The sequence below is a fragment of the Lithobates pipiens genome, unplaced genomic scaffold (genome assembly GCF_037356315.1).
Source record: "Lithobates pipiens isolate NorthernLeopardFrog02 unplaced genomic scaffold, aLitPip1_a1.2 Scaffold_8, whole genome shotgun sequence".
Lineage (NCBI taxonomy): Eukaryota > Metazoa > Chordata > Amphibia > Anura > Ranidae > Lithobates > Lithobates pipiens.
This window is the reverse complement of record NW_027507903.1, coordinates 273,438,504-273,465,249: the sequence shown is the minus strand read 5'-3', so window position 1 is coordinate 273,465,249 and position 26,746 is coordinate 273,438,504. Positions and strand designations below refer to the sequence as shown.

At 37.3% G+C, this 26,746-nt stretch overlaps 1 protein-coding gene across 1 annotated transcript in view; it reads left to right on the top strand.

Annotated features, from left to right (window-relative positions):
- NUAK1 (NUAK family kinase 1) overlaps window positions 1-22,411 on the top strand; it is a 154,331-nt gene extending 131,920 nt beyond the window's left edge. The window contains exons 5-7 of the mRNA XM_077472017.1: window positions 3,695-3,814; window positions 13,912-14,044; window positions 16,054-22,411. Coding sequence (XP_077328143.1) covers window positions 3,695-3,814; window positions 13,912-14,044; window positions 16,054-17,189 — 1,389 coding nt within the window. The 3' untranslated portion in view covers window positions 17,190-22,411. The remainder of the gene's footprint in view (window positions 1-3,694; window positions 3,815-13,911; window positions 14,045-16,053) is intronic.
- Window positions 22,412-26,746: the final 4,335 nt, after the last annotated feature.

Genomic DNA, 26,746 nt, shown 5'->3' with positions numbered 1-26,746 from the left:
CATCGCTCATATACATTTTATATACAATCATACTCAAAATATTTCCACAAATAGTAGTAAATAGAAACAATAAATAGTCCAGCAGTGAAAGTCCGTTATATAACTTAAATGTTTTTGTGTCATAATGTTGTGCAGCAGTGTCATCCAAAAAATGTGACCACTTCAGTTTTCCACCACCTGTGCATACACCATCTCCTTAATAAATATATTTGATCTCCTTTGTATGAGGTCTTCAGCACATTAATAAGATATTGTAACTGGATCAGCACAGAATGCAGCCTACGCATCCTTTAAATCAGCACCAGTCTCATCCAGTGTATACTTTTCCAAAGCCTCCCCAATCCTATGGAATGCCCTACCCCAATCTGTCCGCTTATCTCCTACTTTATTAGCTTTTAGACGATCCCTGAAAACACTTCTCTTCAGAGAAGCCTACCCCACCCACACCTAACTGTATTTTCATTTTCTCCATCAGCTCATCCTCCACAGTTATTACCTTTTGTTTCAACTTGACCCTCCCTTCAAGATTGTAAGCTCTAACGAGCAGGGCCCTCTGATCCCTCCTGTACTAAATTGTATTGTAAGTTTACTGTCTGCCCTCATATTGTAAAGCGCTGCGCAAACTGTTGGCGCTATATAAATCCTGAATAATAATAATAATAATAATAATAAAAAGGCACCCAGCAGAAGGAGGAAAACAAAGGAACGTCATAGTGAAGATTTGCGATTAAACTAACACTTAAAATAGGTACTCACAAAAGTTAATGCAGAGTCAAACATGTAAATCAACCCAGCAAGCGAGCATGATGACATCAGAGACAAATTATGCCCAAATATTTAGGATTCAGCTTTAAATTAGCATTTTTTATTTTTCATACTTTGAGTATACATTTTCATACAGAAGTGTAGTTCAGGGGGTAGAGAGGAAGGTATGCAGATTAACCACTGGCAAGGGCATGCCTGATATTAAACTGACACCCATTTTTTTACCAGAATAAACTTAGGAAAGTTAGAACGTCTGCTTACTTGCTGTGTTGCTTCAATTGAGCTATGAATTCAACTACCCTTTCATGGGTAAAACATCTGAAATGAAACTATTGTCACATTAAAGGTTATCAACTGTTATGTTGTTTATTTACAAGTATGCTTCAAGTGTTTTTCTATAATTCTTTATTTAATATTAATGCTTGATCAGAATGATTATATTAATAAATGATGGCTGTGCTTTCCAAAGAGAGGCATGCAAATATGGAATTTCTTGAAAACCTTTCCATATTTTTCTTCCTGGTTTAGATAGCTATGTTGCTGCTTTTTAAGTGCCAAGACCATGAAGTAATCTGAAATCCTATTAATCTTGCTTCAAGGAGCCTGACAAGTTTAATGGGAAAATCCGATAAGTATCAGTCTGTGAGGATGGGAGTGGACTTTAATGTAAATACTTTTTTCCTGAATAGCCATAATGAAAACATGGCTGCTGAAACCGCTCCTCTGTAAAAAAAAACAAATATATCAGGCTTTGCAATTCATGTTTCATACATTTCATGTCATTGAAAACTATGTGTTTTGTTAAGGAAAGAATAGTATGCAGTTTTAGGGAAAATATGCTTAGACTTCTACAGACATTGATCCATGGTCAGTGAGCAGCACAGATTCATTAGCTTAGTAAGTGTTTTATTATATTACTCTTGATTGGCAGGGCACACGTCTGAAGGATTAGGAGCAACTTCCTATTAGCCAGCTAGGCAGAATTGATAAGAGAGAGGAATCCAGACCATCTGTAAATGAGACATTATTATTGTGAAGACAGCCATACACTATTGTATTTTTTGTTTTCTGTTCAACCAGCGGGCTGGAAAAAAATGGATTCCTCCAGCCATACAAAAGAGATGGATAAAGGAATCCCCCCTGCTAAGACATTTTATTCTGACAGCAGCTTCCCCTACTGTTATTAAACACTTATCAGTGGGTGCAGCTGCTGATTAATATGTTTCCAACTCGTCCATATGACAGAAGTCAATCATCCCTGCTGAACCCGGATGAATTTCAATCAGTGTATGACCAGCATAACACTCTAGTCTACATGGCTCCCCCAGATTTGCAAAGCAATTGAACTGTTTAAGAGCAATACCCTGTAATGGTGTAGAGAGTCAAGCCTCCCAAAAATGCTGACCCCAATTCCAACTCCCCGCCTAGTATAACTCTATGGGGGGGGGGGGGGGGTCATGTTATCATGTAAAAAACATTATCACTTCAAAGTACGGTATATAAAAACCCAATAACAAAATATAATATTTAATATATATATCTATCAATAAATATATATATATATATATATATATATATATATATATATATATATAGAGAGAGAGAGAGAGAGAGAGAGAGAGAGAGAGAGAGAGAGAGAGAGAGAGAGAGAGAGAGAGAGAGAGAGAGATAGGTATATAGATATATATATATCTATATATCAAATAAATAAATGCACATTTTTCCTGCAAAAATATGTGCATTTATTATTATTTCCTTTAAAGGTGAATTTAACATTTAGTCAGTCAATTTGCCATGTTTTGTCAGTAGAAAAAAGTCACCAGGGGTTGGCAGCCTTGGTGGCGACAAGCCAGTGGCACTAAGAGATCTGACATAAACATATATATCTAAAAATAAATATTATTTACTACAATTTTTTTAATATGATTAATTTACAATTGGGTTTCTTAGATGGCTATTTATTTGCCTTAATGGATCTTTAATTTGCAAACTGACTAATGGTAAAGTGTTTGGTGTCTACTTTGAATACTGAAACATATGTGTGGAAGCAAAAGTATTAGTGCATAATTGGTTAACTTAAAGTATAACTAAAGGCTTAAGCAAGGTACACACTACAGTTTTTTTTGGGTTGCACGAAAAAAAACCTGTCAGCTTCGGGCAGAGCTCTCCCGCTGAGCTGTTGTGTTGTGTTGTGACAGGGTGACGGCCCCTCTGCCAGAACACTCCAATCAGTGCTCTCTGCCATTGGCTGAGCCCGCTGATCGGGAGTTGGTTGGCTGCTGATTTTCCAGCATGCACATCTGACATACACACAGGCAAAATGTCAGTTAAAATGTCCTGGCATTCTTCTCGTTTGTACGGGGCTTACATATTAAATAGATTGGAGAAAGATTAAAACACCTGTCAGTTGTGGGTTTTTTTTTTGTAACTGTCTGTATGCCCAGCAGGGGGATTTGCTTTCTCTATTTGTCCTGTTTACCTTTAACACTGGAAGTGAAAGTAAAAGAAAATCAAAAACTTGATGTCGTCACCTGAAAGTTAGCTACTTCTAGTGACCCCTGGGACAGCCAGGGATTCCCTCACTTTGGGGCGATTTCCTCTCCCTTTCTGCTTTGGCTCTGGGGCAGGAAGTGAAGGGAAATCTTCTCAATGGAACACAGCTAGAAAAAAGTTAACAGGGGTTATAACCCTCCCTTACTTTATTCAAAATGAGGGGAAAAAATTTCCATTTACATTTACATTAATACGTAAACAATCTCTATTTTTTCAAGTGCATTAGCCCCAGAAGATCAGTTGTCTATTTTTCCTACTTGGAATGGTACCTAAAAATTAGCAAATATAAGAAATTTACATATAGTGCTTTTTATTTTTTTATTTATTTATTTTTTAGCATGGATTTTACAAAAACGTCTTTTGTTTTGTCTTGCAGATTGCTGATTTTGGACTCTCTAATCTCTATCATAAAGACAAATTTCTGCAGACATTTTGTGGAAGTCCACTTTATGCATCGCCAGAGATTGTAAATGGGAGACCATATCGAGGTCCTGAGGTAAAGTATATATGCTTTATTGTTTTGCATTGTAAGTTAAGTGTGTGATGTGGATGGTTGGTTGTCTTGTTTTATTATCTCAGGAACCTTTGAGTCACCAAGCACTGGGCTTCTTACATAAGTTGGTGTAAGATATTTCCAATGTTCTACAGGTAAGCTGCGTACACACTGTGAGAAAATCGAAAGAAAAGATTCTGCACGAGGCACGATCATTCGATTTTTGTATAGGGTGTACACAACTTTCGTCCTCTGATTCAGAATTTCCAAACAAAAATTTTCATAGGATCAAACTAGAAAATTTTTCTCGTATGTGAACAGAACAAACAATTTTCATTTAATGTGTACTAATTTTGTCCGAAAAAAATCTGATCCAAAGGACTACGTATGATCAGAAACAACAAAAGAAAAAAGACTTTGTCGTACGAGAATTTTTATACATTATTTCCTTCCTTGGTTCCAACTTGCTATGAGACATCGAGGAAAACTGGGTGATCATTGGCCCGATTTTCTTATAGTGTGTACACACCTGTAGACTGCTGCTGTTACAGAAACAGAATCGTTTTTTTGTTTTTTGGAAAGATACAGAAAACTCAGAAAATCTGATGTTTGTTGTATATTTAAGAATAATAAACTATTTTCAAATAGCTAAATTACAGTTAGCAGTTTTCCTATGTAATCTTCAATACTCATATTTGTTATCCATCCATCTAAGGGACTTATTAGGTCATGTGTTCAGTAAGTGGCCTGTGCACTCGCTTCTGTTTTTATTGCAGAAAACAAAGTGTTCAGAAAATGAAAACACCTGAAAAGGAGATGCTTGACAGTGGATGTTATTTATGGCCCATATTGTAACATTTAAAATAATATCTGGCACCTAGCAGACTTTGTTGGCCTCTCCATTTGTTATCCAATTTTCTATAATTAGACAGAAATTTGTCACCCAGACTATGAATGCTGAGCAGTGTGTTGTCACACTGGGGGTCAGGTCGACAGGTTGTTGGGTGGCGCTAATCTGTGGTCATATTACGCATTGGCACAAATTACAAAATGTGAAAAGTAGAAAGGTCCTCAAAATCATTTTATCAAAGGTAATGTTTAAATTTTTTCTACTATCACAAAATAATATATCATTATTAAAACTCAAGGGAAGGGTGGCACAATGCAGAAATATATTAAAATAATGGCAACTTGGACAGTTAAATGGCAAGTGAAATTGAATGATTAGAAGTGTGTTTAGGCTGTGTTAAGGGGAATTAACAGATTTAAATGTTTATATATAGATGTACAACTGATCAGCTTTAAAAAAAAAAAACAGAACATCTTCCTTGTACAGTCATATTTCCTATGTTTTTGTCTCTTTGCATGCACAGAAAATTACCTGTTGATCCACAACAAACTCTGCTGCACTGAAATCCCAAGCAGTGTTATCAGAACCCGACTATGTTCTCCCCTGATGGACTACAGAACACTCCTCACTGGGAAGTGTTCTGTAGTACAGCAAAGAATAGCTACACTGGGCTGATAAAATGGCTTGGGATTTCGGTGCAGCAAAGGCACTGTGTTTTCAGCTCAAATTCTAGCAGATTAAAAGGTATTTCTCTGTACTTGCATTGATTTTAAAGGGATAAAACACAGGAAAATGTGCATGTATTGCAGACATGTATTGAATATTCCTGTATTTAGGGTGTAACAGGTTTCTGTGCACCAACCCCCTCACCCCCCACTGTTACATTTGAAATCGGAGCGGCTGTGTGGGGCTCTCCATGCACAGCCACGTCATTCATGCACAGTGATCTGACAAGCTTGTTCTCAATGGACTACTAGTGCACCGATTAGCATCCTCGTAGTCCATTGACCCTTCCTGCATCTCAGTAACTGACGGCCCATACAAAGTGTCTGCAGGGGTTTGACAGGGCACTTGTGATCCACTGATTTAAGAGTGCAAAAAAAAAAAAAAAAAGGATAACACATACACTTTTTTTTTTTTTTTTTTTTTTTTTAAATAAAGGGGAACATAGCCTTTAATTGAAATGTACATGGGCACAGCTTAACACTGTTTCACGATACTTCTGCTCTAGTGCTTCTTCTCACAATGCAAAAAGTTAAAGAAAACAATGCATTCTGTATTAGGCATATACAGTTGTGTTCAAAATAATAGCAGTGTGTTTAAAAAAGTGAGTAAAGCTCAAAATTCTTATAATAGCTTTTATTTCAATACACGCAAATGCATTGGGAAAACTGCACAGTCTATTGTTATTGAAATGTTTCAAATTGTATTTCTTTACAGAAAGGGAAGAAAATGAATATTAAGCTGTTCCAAAAAATAACAGTGTCTGAATTTTTCTTTACAAACTCAAACATTTACTGTATAAACTGAAAAATGCTTGAAGATTTAGCTTTCCTGTGGATGACTAATCTAATATTTAGTTGTTTAAGCACTGTTTCTTAGAACTGCTTCACATCTGTGCATGAAGTCGACCAACTTCTGGCACCTGTGAATAGGTATTCTACCCCAGGACGATTGCACTACATTACATAATCCTCTTTTCTTGGTTTTACCTCAGAGTCAGCATTTTGATGTCACCCCACAAGTTTTCTATTGGATTAAGATCTGGGGATTTGGCTGACCACTCCATAACATTAATTTTCTTGATCTGGAACCAAGATACTGCTCGCTTGCTGGTGTGCTTGGGGTCATTGTCTTGTTGAAACACCCATTTCAATGGCATTTCCTCTTCGGCATAAAACTACATGACCTCTGCAAGTATTTTGATGTATTCAAACTGATCCATCATCCATGGTATGCAATAAATAGGGCCAACTCCCTAGTATGAGAAACATCCCCATATCACGAACGCTTGCGCCCCCATTTTTCACTGTCTTCACAGTGTACTGTGGCTTGGATTCAGTGTCAGTCACGGCACACACTGGGAGAAGAGATGGCACAGTGGTCCGTTTTTTTCATGACGCATGCGCTGATGATGACATTGGCGCACTACAAATTTAGGAGATATTTCCTCTACTGATAGGTAAGCCTTATTTTAGGCTTACCTGTTGGTAAAAGACAAACAAAACCACTTTAAGCACAATATTGTTTTTTTCAACAGTGGGACTTTGCAGGGGCTTCTTGCTGATAACTTGGCTTTACAAAGGCAACTTCTAATTGTTACAGTACTCACAGGTAACTTTAGACCTTCTTTGATAACCCTGGAGCTGATCATTGGCTGAGTCTTTGTCATTTAGGATATTATTTGATCCATTTGAGTGGTAGTTTTCCATTTTCTTCCACCTCTTTCTGATTTTGGTTGCCATTTTAAAACATTTGAGGTAATTTTAGCTGAGCAGCCTATGAGTTACTGCACTTCTTTATATGTTTTCCCCTCTCCAATCAACTTTTTAATCAAAGTACACTGTTCTTCTGAACAATTTCTGGAATGACCCATTTTACTTCGATTTTCAGAGAGAAATGCAATATACCCAGCATGTACAACATTTGCTGCCTTCATTCTTAAATAAGGGCCACCTGTTGAACTCCAAACTAATGGAACTCCAAACTGCTATTATTTTGAACACTCCCCTTTCAATTAATGATTCAATTAAACGGCAGCATGCATGTCATGATTGTTGGGTCAGTTGGTTTTCTATTACACCTACTAATAAATTATTTGCCATGTAGAAATATAATTTATACTAAAAACATTGATTTATCTGGTTAGTGATGTTGGACTGCTATTAATTTGAACACCACTGTATCTTTTCTCAGCAGCTGTTAACCTCCCTGGCGGTATGTTTAGTTCAGATTTTAGGTGCTCAAAGCGGTACAGTTATTTTGCATGGAAATTTGGCGTTTTATATTGTAGGCCTGTAATTCTTAGAAATAATTCACTTAAATCTGTTCAAACAAGAGTCTAATAGACATTCCAGGTATGATAAAATTTTAAATATGAAATCATAAATAAATATATATATATATATATATATATATATATATATATATATATATATATATATATATATATATAAAATAAATAATTTGGCGTTTTATATTGTAGGCCTGTAATTCTTAGGAATAACTCAATTAAATCTGTCCAAACCAGAGTCTAGTAGACATCCCGGGTATGATAAAGTTTGAAAAACAAAATCATAAATTAAAATATAATAAATAACTATAAATAATTATACCAAATTATAATATATTAATAATAAAAATTATTCAATAGTGTAATTAAATCAAAAACACTGAAATATGCTGAGTTGCAGAATTGTCGCTGTCATTACTTTTAGTGTTTGATGATGAATTTCACCACAAATTACTATTGATTACTCAATTCTGTGAGTGATTCTAATTTATTATCGCTGTTTTCTAGCCGGTCTATAACCTTTTTTTGGTTGCTATGGACAATCTCCAGTTTCCAGGCATAAAGAACAGTATTTATAATATAAAACTGTATGCAGGGCACTGGACAGACCACTAGGGGACAAAGGGGATGTGTAATTATTTGATACAGTACTGTAATCTGTAAGATTACAGTATACTGTATCTATACTGTGTATTTTACTTTTTGAATTTGGAGCCGAACTCCGTCCCCATGCGTCGCAATGCTCGCAGAGAACGGAGCCCGGCGATGTCACAGATCGAGCGAAGGACGGCTCGCAGATCATAGCAGGGGGGACATCGCTGGATCCAGGGGACAAGGTAAGTAAACCCCTCCATGGTTCCAGTGATGCGGTCCCGAGTCTGGCTCGGGAATACCGCTTATGGTATTTAAATCTCACCCCGAGCCAGACTCGGGAATACCGCCAGGGAGGCTAGAAAGATGTATTTTTCTAGTTTTATCTACAAACCTCTGTATTTATACCAATAACAAAAATATAGTGTCACATACTAATTACTTAGACCCCTTTCACACTGAGGTGTTATTCAGGTGCTTTTGTGATAAAAAAAACAAATCACCTGAAAAGCTCACAAAAACCTATTTCCATTAAGATTAATTAATCCTTTCACACTGGTGGGGCGGGGAAAAAACTCCTGCCAAAAGCATCTTTTGAAGCATAGTAAGAGCAAGAAGGGGGGGGGGGGGGGGGTAAGGTCGCGCTATGGAGCTGTTGGGTATAGTTCTGGTAAGAGCAGCCTCTATTTAAATTTCCACCCAATGTGGGTGAAACAATGAAAAGAAATGAGGGAAGAAAATAGACTTGGTGCTATACCATTTTAGACTCAAAGTAAATAAATAATTACAATTTGCATAAATTTTCCAGCATGCTGGTAAGTAATAAAAAATTAGTAATTGAAAGTAAACGAATAATAGTGAGAAACTCTCTGTGTAATACCTAATAGTAATCTGTAGTAATTATTCTTATATATGTATGCTTATGAATAGATATCAGTAAACCATAGAAATCAATAAATCATAAAAATCAATGTGCCATAGAAAAACTAATGGAACATGCAATACCTAAATTACAATATTAAAGTGCAAGTGCCAGTGAACAAACTTGTGCCAGTGTTAGAGTACACAGAATTCAATTGCAAGAAAACAAAATAAAATAATTAACCAATCAATTATCTGTTTTGCATATCATATGTCCATTTGTGCACATATTAAATATCCTGTGATGAAAAGTCCGTGAATGGATGGAAAAAATATAAAAAAAGCAGGGAAGATATAAAAAATAAATAATGAATATTAAAATGGAAGAAATGTGATAAAAAATTGATTATAAAATTGATGATAAAAATAGTGAAAAAAACTGTGAAAAAATGGTGAAAGAAATAGTGGAAAAAAATGGTGAATATTCTTCTATAAGTGGGGGGGAGGGGAGGGGGTGACTTCAACTTTTGCTCCCGGTGCTCGGTGACCACTTATGTAATTGCTCTCACCAGAGGTATAGCCCCGTCCGGGGTGGATCAGCCTCCACAGTATAAGCCACTGTGTTGCTTTCTGGCTTGCCTCTGCTGTGGTTCTGGGAGTCCCTCGTTCCTCCGTTGGTATAGCGTGCCACGTTATATGCAACAAGGAAGAGGCATATCCATGGTGTAGTACGTTTATAATTTGAGATTTTATTTAAATGAACATAAAATTACTCACAAGCAATCAATGCAATCTCGTTTGTTTATGCTGCTTGTTTTTTTTAAAAAAGGTCCCGCTCGGCTGCCTCGCCGTCTGAGTTAGAGGTGTATGCTGTCTGGCCATGCCCTACACGTTTCGTCATTCAGACGTCATCAGGCTCCAGATGACGTCTGAATGACGAAACTGCGGGGAGACATCGCTGGATCCAGGGGACAAGATAAGCATACTCATCCTGGATTCAGCGATGTGATCTGGCTCGGGGTTACTGCTGATGGTACTGAAAACCAAGAAATTTCAGCTATCCTTGATACACCGTTTACGACATAAAAAAACTTACTCTGTCTCAGACATCTATCGACTTAGCAACTTGCACCTCACAACACCTCTTTCGTCGCCCTCAGTATCTACTTGGTATAAGGACTTTTCAGAAGAAGAGCTGTATCAGTGGCTACAAGATTTTGAAGCTAGTAGCCAGCGAAAAGTAGAGAGAGTCTTTTTTCAAATTCCTCCATAGAGTTTTTATTCTATTTCTCTTGGTAAAGAACAATCTGGTCAAATCACGTCAGTTAGCCACATTTGCACTATGTGACTCTTATAGACCTTCTCTCACCCATAGCTGCTGGTCATGCTAGCATATATCTAACTTCATAGACCAGATGGCCATTTTCATCTTTGGGGTCGCGCAATGCTCCATACCAAAAGATCCCTATGTAATGTAATTTAGTTATGGCTCTCCAGCAGCCCAGACCACTTTAAACTGACCTAAGACACTTTCCCATTGCTTGCCATGAATTCATAAAAGTCTGTTGGTTGCATGCAGAGACATACTCAAAAAATAGACTTCCTCTAATGTGCCAACTTACTTGGACATCAAATAAGAGTTTAAATCCCTATTTTATTGAGAGAAACTCGACATGGAACAGATTGATTCAAGCCCTCTAATGCTTCACAAATAAATGTGAAGCATTCATTAACTTCAGCCTACCCAACTTGGAAAAAGACACGCTGTTGTTTTCCTTCCGATTCAATACAATGCATGAAAGTAAAAAAACTTTGAGCCTTTACAACCACTTTAAGGTTGCATGAATTGGGGTTATTTAATTTGAAACTTAAAAGGTTTAAAAGTATTTCAATTTAGACGTATAAACATATATAAAGTTGATTTTAAATGTTTGGAAGATTGATCTTTTATGCCAATGATCTTCATATTCCTGTAAAGCAAACCTGATTCTACCAGCTTTGCTGGAAGTATTTTTTAAGTTTTAATAATGTGTTCTGCAAAAATAGGTTTACTATAATTTGAAACAAAAATTACTACATAAAATAAAATATGCCCTCCATTGCTAGGAATCCATTGTTATAACCTCCCAGCCTGTCTGAGGCTGGTTCAGGGCTTGTCATCTTTAATACTCTTTCCTCACGTTTGAACACAGTGCTCCACCAAACAGTGAGAAAAAAACGTAGAAAATGGCCAGTCAGCTGAGTTTCTGACTTTAGCTCTGTACATGTTCCAGGCAGACTTTATTCTGTACGCACAGACTTATCCTTAGCTCAGTGCAAGCAGTATATTGAAACTTGAGAAAGGATGATAAACACTGCACTGGCCCTAGGCAGGGAATTGGAAGGCTTGACTAACAATAGAAAAACTCGAGGCAATAGACTTTGTTTATGTAAAAGCTGATGCGGAGTGGAGGAATTAATTTTTTTTAACTGTGCTTATCCATTGTGCTGTGGAGCATCCTACCACAGTAATGGCAAAGTCAGTAATGTAATTTAAAAAAACAATTGGACAATTTTCTAATTTTGGTATGCATAGGTATGCTTACTAAAATATAGATGCACTGTATATTTTAATGCAGGAATTTAGGCCAACTTTTTGTATGCAGTAAGAAACTATTTTTTTTTCCTTATTTATGCAAAATTGGCCACAGGTGTTCAAGAAGTTTTGTCAGGCAGTCTCCTAGACCAAAACTGCAGGTGCTTTGGAAATGTTAAACTTAATAGACTTGTTCCCTTTTCCATGCTAGTTACTAAGTAACTATAAGCCTAATGTGTTTAGCTTCAACAGCTCAAGGCTACATAAGTTTAAGCAAATGGCTATAAACAGCTGAAATGCATGTTTTGTGAATTGTCTTGCCTGCCAAAAAATTCTCAATTTTTGTTAAGTCGGTTTTCTAATCCAGGCTCCTTTGCCAGATACTATACATGTGAGGTTGATTTACTAAAGGAGTACAGAGCAAGTTAACTTTGCAAAGGGAAATTTTACTTAGCTTAGTAAATTAGGTGAAACTTAATGAAAATTCACTTTGTAAAGCATACCCTATCACGTTCAAGGAAAATGGGGGAAAATAGATTTTTACTTAAAATGATTGAACGATGGACGTCAGCAGAGCTTCAATTAATTTTATCTGAGATGAGTGAATTTTTACTTTGCAAAGAGCATAGCTGCAAGTGGACATGTTCAACTCCTTCAGTAAACCAGTCTTAATTGACCATGACCACTTATTTTTTATATATTGAAGGCAAATCGATAGCTTGCTCAAGACTGTGATTGGATAAGGAAGAAACAGTAGTTCACTGATGATGTGATCTCTGTGCTCTCTCTTCCATTTGACAAACTCCAGATGTTGGATCACAGCACTGTATAAAACCATAAAGTTTGATTGGCATACAGTGAAGTCCCTTCCTCTTCGAGTCTGAATGCTGATGTGCTGGGCAGTACAGGAGTATAGTTCAAAGGGAGATTTAACTTTTTTTACAATGAATGCTAAAAAAAATACAGAATTGAAGGACACCCTTTTATATCTGTGTGAATTCCAGGCAGATTTAAATACACCACATAATGCAGTTATATAGCATTAAAAAATTAATACAATTTACTTTAAAATGCTAATTGTGTAGGTACCTATATTTTTCATTTCAGGCATTATTGTAATTCCTTGTATAGCAACACACAGAAGAAAGGGCAGCACTCTTTCCAAGTCAGTCTGTTTCAGTGCACATGTGATTGACAGAAGTAAGGACAAAACAAGCAGGGACACGAGCTTATCATTGTGCTGTTACTCCTTCATTTGCCAGTCAGCAGGCTGGGCTGTATTTTGACCAGTGTTCTTGACGAAGCTGTGCTGCCGCAGTGGAGGTAGAGAATCTGTCTGTTCTGCCTGACTTGCTTGGTCACGAAACTAGGTACAGAAATAAAAGTCCTTTTGTCTTTTTGGCAGTATATATTTCAAGCTTGATTCTTATCTGAGGCTTTGCTTTAAAATATGCACCTCTTAGTTATAATGTTATGACAGCTGACAGGTTAAATGAATAAGATTGATAATCTCGTTACAATGGCACCTGAATTTGGGTGGGCCAAGGAAGGAAAACCAGCAACTGGGTCATTGGCGGCCAATACTCATTAATGCACGTTGGGAACAAAGGCTGGCCTTTGTAGTTCGATCCAATAGAAGAGTTGCTGTAGTTCAAATTGCTGAGAAAGTTAATGCTTGTACCAATGGAGAGATATCAGAACACACAGTGCATCGCAGTTTGTTGCGTATGGGACTGCATAGCTGCAAGACCAGACAGGTTAAGCCCATGCTGACCCATGTCCACAGCCACAAGTGCCTACAATGAGCATGTGAGCATCCGACCTGGACCATGAAGCAATGGAAGAAGGTGGCCTGGTCTGATGAATTAGATGGCCAGGTGAGGTACGTGGGTATTGCTTACCTGGGAAAGAAATGGTACCAGGATACTCTGTGGGTAAAAGACAAGCCAGCGAAGGTTAAAAGATCTACTACTGACTGCTTGGTGCCAGATAACCACAGCATACCTTCAGAAGATTTGTGGAGTCCATGCCTTGATGGGTCAAGGCTGTTTTGGCGGCAAAAGGGTGATCTACTCAATATAAGGTCATAATGTTATGGTGGATGGTGATAATGTTATGGTTAATTGGTATATGTTCTAAGCTAAAACCCTTTATGCCAATGGCAATACAAGGTTTTATATCCATTAAATGTGTTATTGTCTGTGTTACAGGTTGACAGCTGGGCACTTGGTGTACTTTTGTATACTCTGGTTTATGGAACAATGCCATTTGATGGGTTTGATCACAAAAATCTAATTAGGCAAATAAGCAGTGGAGAATACAAAGAACCAACACAACCATCAGGTAATAATATTAATGCAATAACTATATACTTCCATACAAACAAATAGCCATCTTTCTTGCAGTGATTTTACTATTCCTTTAGTAGATATTTATTTTGAACACCTTGGAAAATTAGAAATGACTGAGTTCAGGTATAGTGTGCATATTTTCGAGAGTGATTATAAAATAATATTCCAGTGTTAAGTGGTATCCTCATGTTAGAGCAAGTACCTAGAGATGCCTGTACATATCCTGTGGCTTCACTGTATCTATGATAAACATCAGATGGAGTTGGCTGTATTCAGGGGAATGCATTGTTCATGCCCAGGTAACCACATTTCCACAGGGAAGTAGGTGTTAGGTTACCTTTGGGTTTTGTCAAACATATGCATAGAGTAAAATATGAGATAATAGTTTTGTTTAAGTCATATGTTCCATAGTAAATTAGAAAAATTATTACTATCATTTAGCTTCATTTCATGCCAATAACAGAATTATAAAATTAAAGAACAAAAAAAAACCTCTTGAAAGAACACAGTCCAGAGCTTTGTAGTCAAATCTGACCTCCTGTTCAAGGCCTCATGAATCACAGTTAGATATTTCAGGGAGTGTGAGTGATCTGGCCAAGCTGTGCCTGTCAGTTGAACAATAAGTTTTACCACGTATTTGTCAATAATCCCTGAACATATATGACATGCATTTCCCTATCACTGTTTTCTGTCAACACTACCTATACATATGACCATCCACTGTTCAGTAGCAAATTGTCCCAAAGACAATTCTCTATACATATGGTACATATGCTGAGCAGCACATTTTTAATTATGGCAGTCTGTCATATCTATATTCTATATCTACTAGCTGCTGTTCATTAGCGCAATGTTCCTGTCACTGCTGCTAGCACATTTAATCTCCACTACTCAGGAGTGCATTGTCACTTTCACTGTTGTCTGTCACCACTGTTTATGAATATATATATACTGTCCACTGCTAAGCAACAAAATATTCCTATCCAAGTTGTCAGTGCTTCCTATACATATTTACATTGATTACCCTGGTCCCTACTGTCTGATACTGTAACTGACTATGTTCAATCTGCTCTTTAGCAAAATGAAATTAGACACCTAAATAAATCTTGAAACATAAGTACTTTTATTCTTTTTGTGATATGATACTCGCCTCAATAAAAATATCGACTATCTCTGACCAGATAATTTGATAAAAACATCTATTAATGTATTTCAAGCTACATTGACAAACATTGAATTGAATTCTAGTCCTCCCCAATTTCCAACAATGCACCTGATGGAAATCCCCCCTTCCTACCCCACCCCCTTTTCCCCTAAAGTGACAGTCCCCCCCCCCCCCCAGCTACTATGTAATCCATCTGTGCTTTTACTTCCTTTACTTGATCTAAAAATTGTGGCTGGCAGTAAACTACTTGTCCCAGGATGACCTGTATGCACTTCTTGTTATACATTCTCTCTCTAAATTTAGCCCCTAATCTAATTGATTATCTGTTCGTTCTTGTCCTTTGTATCACCACACATCAGATTCTATTAAGATTTCCAATCCCTCCTGTGTCTGCAAAGGCCTAAAGTTGCCCACAGACTAATTGAAGTTTGACTGGTTCAGCTGAAGCCAGCCACATTTCGATCCATTTATGGGCAGGCTAGTTGTGCTGAAGTTGATCTATCGATCAAATTCACTACTACCAGTGTGTTGGTTTTTTTTTCACTGCCAGCGGCTATATCTGCCAGCAGTAATGATTGTATTCTCACAATGGGGAAACCTCCCACTGTTGGAATATGAGAACTCTGCGGGAGGGATTCCCCCATCAACAATACTGACTATGTTGATGGGGTAATTGAGCATTTTTTTCTTCTTCAACCCGTGATTGAAAGAAAGAAAATTGTATAATCTATAGCCAACCTTACTCTTGCTTTTAGGTCAATAAAACAAAAAGCCGTCAAACAGTGTTTGCGTATTTGAAAATCTATTATTTATATGTTCCTAAAATGTGTTTTCAGATGCTCGAGGACTAATCAGATGGATGTTGATGGTTAATCCTGAGCGTCGAGCAAACATTGAAGATATTGCAAACCACTGGTGGGTTAACTGGAGCTACAAAAGTAGTGTATGTGACTGTGATGTCTTAAAGGACTCAGAATCTCCATTGCTTGCAAGATTCATCAACTGGCATCATCGTTCAACCAGCCGGCAGCTTGAGGCTGAAAACAAAAGCAAGTGCCTTTCAAAGCCATGTGAAGTATCACTTGAGCGGCAGAGATCTCTGAAGAAATCCAAGAAGGGAAATGACATTACACAGTCTTTGCAGGATGGCTCTGAAGAGACCACCATATCAAAGCGACCTAAAAGCATCCTGAAGAAAAGAAGCAATAGCGAGCATCGGTGCCACAGTGCTGGTTTTATTGAGGGAGTTATTAGTCCTGTATTGTCGCCTACCTACAAAACTGAAAGTGATAAAGGGATCATTGATGCCTGTTCTAAGAATGCCAAGGAAGTAGGCAAACCACTTATATGTGGTTCAAAGCAATCTACAGCTATGCCAAAGAAAGGCATTTTAAAAAAGACTCCGCAAAGGGAGTCTGGCTACTATTCTTCACCAGAGAGGAGTGAATCTTCTGAACTTTTGGATAATGATGGAACAGAAAGTGGGGAAACATCTCAAGTCATCAGTGAGACTAAACGAACTGTCTCTCACAGCCTTTCCTGTAGACGGAAAGGTATTTTAAAGCACAACAGTAAATACTCAAATAGCAGTACAGATTCACCAATGGCTAGTATCACCACAGAATCACTGGAATCAATGGAACAAGGACTTCTGCCTGGGGAAGGATTGTCTCGAAGCTACAGTCGTCCGTCCAGTGTTATTAGTGATGACAGCATCCTCTCAAATGACTCATTTGATTTGCTTGAATTGACAGGTAGCAGGCCAAATCGACAGAGAATACGTAGTTGTGTATCAGCTGAAAATGTCCTTTTTGTTAAGGATTTTGAGAGGCCTCAAAAAAGTTCTCGTCCACAGAACCTGAAACGTTTTCGTAATCGTTTTGCTGACAGCAGTTTTTCTTTGTTAACAGATATGGATGACGTTACTCAGGTTTACAAAAAAGCTTTGGAGATCTGCAACAAGCTTAATTAGAAAAGCAAAGTTCTTTAGGCCATTACTTTGCTGACAGTGTAAAGTCTAGAAAAAAAAATGCACCACGGTTAAAACATGGCAACTGCACTTCTTTTTTTTCTTTACAATCAAACTACTTGGAAAACTGAATTTTGAATGCCTTTTATAAGAGTCATTTTATACTGTGGGAGCATAAAATCTTTTGTGCTAGAAAAAAATAAACCCAAATATAATTATTATTTTTTATTTTAATAGGTACATTTTATTAGGGTGGACTTTATAAAATTAAGGGTAATTTTTTTCAACATTTTACTTGAAATATAATTTTTTAGCTTTTAAACCTATTCTTTTTTTTTTTACGTATTTTATTTGTTTATTCTATCTCCGGTAGAAATTTTGGTAACTGGATAGAGTTTATCAGGTAGAAAAGTACTTGCACATATTTTATTAATTAACTAATTTAAAAGTATAATAATCCATATCTTTGTTTTCCCAAGAGAACAAACTGCCATAAATGGTAGGCCTTTTATATATTTATTAAGATATCCATATTTTGTTGCCATGATTCAATTTGCTTAACGTAAGTCTAGCCAAACCTTTTATTTTTATTTTTTTTGCGTGGATATAAATGAAGAAGGGTTAAAACTGTTCGTTTTTTGTCACCTTTTGGAAGCTTTGCTCACTTCCTTTTCTGCTAATGGGAAATGACATAAAGAACATAGACAAAAAAAAAAAAACTTTTTAGCGGAGAAGGAAAGGGCTGGAGTCCCTTGTCTTGGGACAGGAAATAATGCAAATTGTCCCCACTCTTCCCAAAACGTAAAAAAACAACTTTTGGCTAGACTTCTATTTTAATCTATTTTCATGTTTAACGGTAAACCTTCAGTATATTCTTTTGAAGCTGCCCATGTGTTGGAGAAATAAACCTTTTGCACAGGTTCATAAATCTGTCAATGACAGAATGCTGTTTTTTCAGCAGGGATGTGATTCAAGAGAAACAATTCCTTTGCCAGAAAGATTTTCATAAGTGTTAATCTGATGCTGGTGCAGTGAAAAGCTGCACCAAAAGGCTGTGTAGTTTACGGATACAATGCAAATGTATTATTTTGGACTATATAGTTATTGGCTTTCTAGTGAAGTACAACATATTGCTGAATTTTCCTAGACCTTTTTTGATTTGTGCGTTTGCTTAATATTTTAGGGAACATTCACAGAGATATGCCAAATACAATTTTAAAAGTTATTGTTATCTGAAAGAGACAATGGGGTTGATTTACTAAAGGCAAATGGGCTGTTCACTTTGCAAGGAATGGCCTTAGTGAATAAGGTGAAGTTCTGCTGACTTCCATCATCCAATCATGTGTAAACAGAAATACAGTATTATTATTTTCTTTGCACGTGATCGGGTATTTTATTCAAAATCTATTGTGGACCGTAGTTTAAGAGCCCTATCCAAATAAATTTACCATAAATACCTTCATGCAATGATATTTGTTGGTAAATAATCAGAAGAGCATATTCAATTTTTTTACTTTCACTGTCAGCAAAATAGATTAAGTGAAATATTTCAGAGTATAGCATAGGAAATGTTATATGGGATTTTATTTGTACAGTGTTGATAGACGTGGCTCACAGAAAGTGGAAAATTCACAGGTGGGGAATGTTGTAATGTGTCTTCAAGAAATGGCAAGTAGAAAGTATATGAATGTAGTAGAAGAACTGTAAAGGTTTTAGGATGTGCCATCTTCCCAGGTGCTGTGGCTGGATGGTTACAGATTGCAAGGCCAGTTGTGTCAGCTGGAGGAGAGCTTTAAAGTGGTTGTAAACCTCAGACATTAAATTTGAACAAAACATATCCCTCTATAGTGTGTATTTGTCTCAATAAAGAGCATTAGGCACTATTTCGGTCTACTGCTTCATTCCTCTATCAGACCAAATCACTTCTGACAAGTTTTCCTGACACCAAGTGAAAAATAGTGACGGGAGGGACCTCCAGCAGATTAACAACCTCAGCTCCATCCCTTTGTGCTGTGTGAAGCAGAGGTGGCTCTTCCCTCCAATCAGCTCGCAGAACTCTTCTCACTGAGCTCAGCAGAGTGTAACTTCAGCTCTCTGCCCCCTCTTTCAGACAAGCTTCAAAAATTCAGCACTTTGAACAGATGTAGAGAAGAGAAGACTGCAGATAAACAGGTACAACTTATGTAGGATGATTTGTTTAATCTCTGTGTATCACCTGAGGCTAGTCTGGGTATATGTAAGGGTTTACAGCCACTTTAAGCCCTTCAGAAAATGGTAATCACAGGCACTGGGATGTCAATAGATGGTGCCTATGGTAAGTTCTTAGGAGCAACTAGGCTCTGAACAGTGAAGGTACTGTGTAGTAATATTGAAAAGAATTTGTGTACATTCTATGGAATGGAATCCTGCAAAATAAGGGAAAGTTGAAGCTGGTTAATTATGAATGTTACGTAGCATGTTAACTTCCACAGCAAAAGAGTGTGTGTCTAGATTTCCTACATATTTTGGATGCTAGACAGGCCTGGGCAAACAAAATATTGTAACGCTAGATTGCCCAAGCCAGCAAAAATGGTGATGTGAACAGAGAGTATTAAGGATAGTGTTAGATGAGTTTGATGTACTACCTAAATTAATCTGCATCTGCTGCGCTAAATTAGTTGTACATTTTCTGCATCTTTTTTTTTTTGTTTTTTCACTTTAAGGACAATCAGAATATCTCATGTGAAAGGAAGATGACCACACATTTCAGTTCATTTTTCCCAGTACACTGAAAAAGCAATATTTTATTGACCTTTTTCAGTCTATTGCTATAATAACTATATAAAATCACAAACACAAAGTATGTGTTTTAATTGCAATTTTAGTATCTGAAATTAGAAATAACTATAATAATGCCATTATTACACAAAGTAGCTTCTTTCTTAAGTACACCTATCAGTATTCCTTATAAGGTTTTGGCAATGCTGGCACAATAGCACTAACCCTAGCAGCAGAAATGAAGATTCAGCAGACAGGCGATGATTTCCAGTCTTAATTAATTTTTGGTATTCCAGCACACATTGTAGCATTCTTTTCGGAGATGCCCTTCTACATGCCACCAATATAAAGAATAGAATTGAGCAGTTGTCTGCTCAAACAAGTCTGGCCATTCTCTTCTGATCTTTACTTAACAAGGTGTTTTCACCAACAGAACTGCTGGCCGCTGCATATTTTCATGCATCATACTTTGTAAACACACTAAGACAGGCATACCCCACTTTTAGGTACACAATGGGGTTTATTTACTAAAACAGGAAAGTGCAAAATCAGGCTCACTTCTGCATAGAAACCAATGAGCTTCCAGGTTCTATTACCAAAGCTTAATTGAACAAGCTGGGGTTAGAAGCGCATTGGTTTCTATGCAGAAGTGAGCCTGATTTTGCACTTTCCAGCTTTAGTAAATAAACCACATTGTGTACTTAAAAGTGGGGTATGCCTGTAGCGTGTGCAATCATGGGGTCAATAATGTCTGATACTGCAATTGCTACACCAAGCCCCAACAATTCAGTCAACGCCTAATGCATCATATATCTTCTCCATTCTAATGCTAGTTCAAACAACAATGGAATCTCTTGACCATGCCCAAATGCTTTCTCTAGTGATCTGCACAAATTGCTGTCTTATTTTCATTAACAAGCAGGTGTACTAAATGAAATGACTACTGAGTGTATAATTGTGGTGTCTATCATATATATGCCATGACCCCAAGATGCATGATCCTTTTACAGTAAATTCTGTGATTACGCCACCCTCCCTAATTGATGGCGACACCATTTGTTATTGAGAAGTAGGATTGAAGAGGCCAGGAGGGGCAATACCAGGTACACTAAATGGTGCCAAAAACTTTCACCTAACTAATACAAAGGAAAATTCCCAGAGACAGGTAGTTGTACAGATTAGTTGATAAAGTAAGTGTCTGCTGGTGCCGCATGATTTTGGGTAAAATGCATAGTAGAAGGCTGTACATTAAAAATGAAGAACAGAAGTCCAAGGGGATTGGTATTTATATAAATACACCATACTGCTCAGAGGCAAACATAGCATACATTTCCAGGCTAACACAGTGCAGCTTGAAAACTTGCAATGGTTTAAATATACACCAAGCAAAACCTTTTTGCTGCATTAGCAGATCTATTTAAAATTATACTGCGTACAGGCTACTATTTAATGACTGGCATTGGTGGACAGTGACATATATATAAAATTATGTAAATAAAAAAATCCAGCAAGAAATCCAGTGGCTCACTGTAATCTAATTGTTTTTTTCAGTATTTGCTTAAAAATATTCTTTGAAGATGGATGACTCAGTGTATTGTATTGCTGTAAAAGCATTTGCACATATTTTTTACATTTGCTGTTTGTGTTTTATCAAGGTAAAACATGTTTTTATACTTGTTTTTTGTGCCCTTATTCTCAGATTTATCTGATTGTTCTTTGTACACTTATGGCTTGTGTAGCAAGCTAGTTCATTTGGTTCTTGAGAGTCAACAACTCATGAATCTGTAGCTTTTTTCTTCACAAATAAATAAATGTGTAACATTTATTATGTACTCTTTTCTCATTCTATATGCTATCTCCAGTCTCTAAGGTCTTACGTGTATAGTACATGCCTATAAAATATAGATTTAACAGGAAGTATATATATTTTGTGTGCGTGTGCAGCTAAAGGGGACATTTACTAAAGGCCAAGTTGCATGCTACCAAAGAACTGGTATGCTATTTAAAATGTGCTTGCCCAGGCCTTATTTTATAAATGGATGTTAGATTAAGAATTATGTGAATGAGCAACAGAATGCTTATTGCCAAACTGGAAATGTTATTTAGGGACTTACTGGCATGTTTTCATTCCTAGAGGAGAACAAAAAAACTTGACTGCACATTATTAGTATAGTGAGTTTATTTAATATGTTTTGTATTGCAAATGTGATTTCTTTTTTATTTGACATTGCTTTTTATTTATTGCTCTTAAATCATTTTCAAAAGTATAATATATTTGTTGTAATTTAATTGGTTTCTGCCAATGTTTAGTTATTGATAATCATAGGTGAGTTTGGAAACCAGCATATTATCTGGGAAGTGCAAACCACCTAAATGATGGTATCTTTAATCTCATGTTTTTTTTTTACTGAATAAAATTATGTGATTAGTATACCAATAAATAGTCTGCGTATTTATTAAACTGTAAATTATTTTGTTATTTGAATACCAGCTCATATGGAAGAAATAATCATTGATTTCCAAGCCCTAGAAACTGAATGGTTGGTGAAGCGAGAAGTCAGTCAAAGTTCTAATGTGTCAAAATGATACTGTACAAACTAGCATAGGTCAACAATGACCACTTACATTCCATCATCTTAATCAAGCTGAACAATAGCTACTAGGATTATTTATATCCAAAGATGGGTACAAATGAGACAATAATCCCCACTCTTAAATAATTAGAAACCTCCACAGTACAGATGGTTCTATTTACACATTGCACACTTTTAGTCAACTGCAGGTTATGCCATGTGGTTTATAGTTTCTATCATACCACCATTTTATGATTTGTTTATATTGTTGTTAAATTATCCGGAGAGATGAGTGCAATTACATATCAGGGATCTCTTATATTTGCAGTCTGTATCCATCTACCTCTGTCCTACAGCGTGACTATTTCTAAACAAAAAAAAAAGTTACTTCTGGATCTTAATTACTAATTTATTAGGTGTGAATGATAATTTGATTAATGAGGTGTGTCTGCAAGTGATGGTAAAAGCTTCAATTCTGCAAAAAAAAATTCTGTTCTTAGACGGATTGAAATTTGACAAGTTCAGCCTAAATCGATCTGTGGGTAGGCTAATGTACTGAAGTCAATGTATCTGTTGACTATGGTACAATCAGTTTATCATTTTTTTTGTTTGATCACTACCAACAGCCATATCCGTCAGCAGTGATCATTGTATTCTGCTGGTGGGAAAAGCTCCCTGCCAGCAGAACACAGTAGCACAGGGGGACACTGACAATGTTGATGGGGGAATCAAACAATTTTCTTTCTGTCAATTCATGACTGAAGGAAAAAAAATGAACAATGTATGGCCATCCTAAAGCTGCCACAGATGAATTGAAACTCGGCCAATTCAGCAGGAACCTGCCATAATTTGGTCCATTTATGGGCAGGCTGGTTGTACTGAAGTTTATCCATCGATCAACTTCAGGTACAACCAGCTTGTTGTGGATTTTCATTCGATTACTGCCAGCAGCTATAGTCCCCAGCAGTGATTATTGTATTCTGCCAGTGGGGAAGGCTCCCTGCCACCAGAACACAGTAACAATGCGGAAGGGATTCCTCCATCAACACCAACTGTTGATGGGAAAATCAAGCAATTTTCTTTCCTTCAACTATGAGCCAGGCTAAGGCCTTGTTCACATGGGCGTACTAAAGTGTACACCTGTGTGAAGGGCTGTATTAGATGTTACATGCCGGCAGTCCTATTCATGTCAATTGTATGAAACCCTACATCCCATGTGGGCAACCGTCCCTTCGCACAGTTGTATGCTTTAGTAAACCCATGTGAACAAAGTCTTAAAGGGTAATTCCATACAAGTGAAATCAATTAGTGAGCTACTAATTGACTCCAGCACTTTGCAGCTGTGCTAATGTCCAAAGGTCCATTCAGCATAGTTCTTTGTACTCCCCTGCACCCACAGCACATACAGATCACCTTACAGGGTCAGTAGAAGTGTATGTGCTGTGTAACTTCCCTCTCCCCCTGTGCTTTTTGCATCAATGATCATGTTCAGATTTCTAAGATTAGTTTAAATCTGAATTTTGGCTGTGAATATTCTTTACGAGGGACATGGAAACATCACAAGCAGGAGTGCTCCAAGATGACCAGATTGCAGACAAAATAAACTGGAGTGGACTGATACTTTACAACAAAGCCTGAAAGAAATGCAGAAGTACTGAGAATGTAAGCGGTGTTCTCTGTATGCATCTCAAGCAGCGAGGTGCAGTGAGGTCGGTGGCTGGTGAGGCACTGGCTAGTATCAGAGCCAGATACACACAGGTTACATACACCACGATCGTTAGAGCAAGAGCAATAATTCTAGCACTAGATCTCCCTTGTAACTCTAAACATGTAATCTGGAAAAAAATAAATATTTTTTAAGTACTCAAGTTTGGCACCATTCCACCAGTGTGCGCAATTTTAAAGCGTGACATGTTCGGTATCGATTTACTTAGTGTAACATCATCTTTCACTTTATAAAAAAAAATTAGTTAGCTTTAGTGTTTTTTTGTTTTTTATATATTCGTGAAAAAAAACACATTTGAAAAATTGCTGCGCAACTACCGTGTAAAATGAAAAAGTTGCAATGACCACCGTTTTATTCCCTGGGGTGTCTGCTAAAACAATATATTAAATGTTTGGGGGTTCTGAGTAATTTTCTATAAAAAAAAATATGATTATTACATGTAGGAGAGCAGTGTCAGAATTGGACTGGCAAGGGGTTAATTCCAATAATAAGTAATAAACAAATAATTATTATATATTGTTTTTAAGGTAATGTACTATATTTTCAAAAACTGTACTCAAGCAGGGGGCTTAATAGAGAAATTCAGTGGAGCAGCACTTCAGCTGTGGTAAAACTACAAATCCCATCATGCCTCTGCCTCTAGGAGTCATGCCTGTGATTGTCAGGGTCTTGCAATGTCTCATGGGATTTGTAGTTTCAAAACAGCTTGAGGGCTGAGGTTGCCAATCCCTGGTTTAGGAGATTAAGCTCCAGGGAGTTCTAAGCCCCGGAGCCATGAGGCGGTTATACGGGTCTCAGAATGGGTGATCACAGCTATGCAGGTCAGCGGGACGGGGGGGGGGGGGGGGAGCGAGGTGGGGGTCCTGTGTAAGTTCACCTTTTTCTGGAAAGGTGAACTTACCCTTTAACTGTGTAAGAAAAAAATGGGATTGTGGGTAAATCTTATACCCATAAACCCATGTTTTTTCCTTGTAGTAAAAAGAGTGCTGGGTTGTAAGGGAGCATTTGTCTTTTAGACACATGTCCCTTCTATGACACTGCAGTGGGAGGCGTCTCTCTACTGCAGCATTATTATTAGACAGCTGGGCTAATGGTACTTTACCATTGGTCTAAGGCTCCAAGCTATCCACTGAGCTCAGCGTCTCTGATAATAAGTGAGGAGAGGCACTGTAACCTTTTAACAAAGGATGCTAGAATCTTTTGTTGCCATCTCCTTTTCTATACCAGAAAGATATGCAGTCGTTGGTATCACGAGGGTTGATCAGTTACAGACAAGTATATGAATACTATATAGGAAATGCTGCAACTGTGCTAAAGTCATAAAGATTATTCAACTTGCCTTAATAGGATTAGTTATATAGATGCATTGTGTAGAATATGCACCTCCTATGATTAAATTGCCATCAACATCATTGTTTAAATATACATTATCTCACAAAAGTGAGTACACCCCTCACATTTTTGTAAATATTTTATTATATCTTTTCATGTGACAACACTGAAGAAATTACCCTTTGCTACAATGTAAAGTAGTGAGTGTACAGCTTGTATAGCAGTGTAAATTTACTGTCCCCTCAAAATAGCTCAACACACAACCATTAATGTCTAAACTGCTACTGCACACTGCATCAAATTGAGCTGCATGGCTGTCCTCCCAGAAGGAAGACTCTTCTAAAGATGATGCACAAAAAAGCTTGCAAACAGTTTGCTGAAGACAAACAGACAAAGGACATTGATTACTGGAACCATGTCCTGTGGTCTAAGGTGACCAAGATATACTTATTTGGTTCAGATGGTGTCAAGCGTGTGTGGCGGCAACCAGGTGTGGAGTACAGAGACAAGTGTGTCTTGCCTACAGTCAAGCATGGTGGTGGGAGTGTCATAGTCTGGGGTTGTATCAGTGCTGCCAGCTTAGTGTACATTCTCAGCATGCCTCACTCCCAGGATGAAGGAACTCTCAAGCATAGAAGTGACACTATCAATCAAGGCAGCTAAGGACCTTGCGAACATCGCATTGCTGAACAAGAGGTGAGTATTTGTGGACTTTAGTTCCTCTAAGTTAAATACAGCCAGATTATTTTTAAAAATCGCATGCAAATTTTTTTTTCTCATAACTTGCTCTTTTAGGTAACTCTAAAGCCTAAACATCTTCTTTTAATTTTATATAGTGTAGGAAAGCTTTAAAACAAAGAGAGGGGAAGGAAGGGAGACAGCACAACCACTTTGGTGTTGTAAGTTCCAAGAAGGTTTATTTACAAAGAAAAGTTTTAAATTAATAATCACAAAGTATAAAAACAACACATGTATAAATGGGAGTCCACTGGAGAGTATAAGCCTGTGGTGGCGGCAGAGTCCTAAAAGGGTACAGATGGATGATGCGCTGCTACAGGCACAAAGTCCAGATCTCTGTGCCACTGGCTGTCAATTGGGAAATGGCTCTGCCAGCCCAGTAAGCATGTGTATTGCATCGGCTTCCTCGTTTCTGGTGTCATTAGCCGATGGAT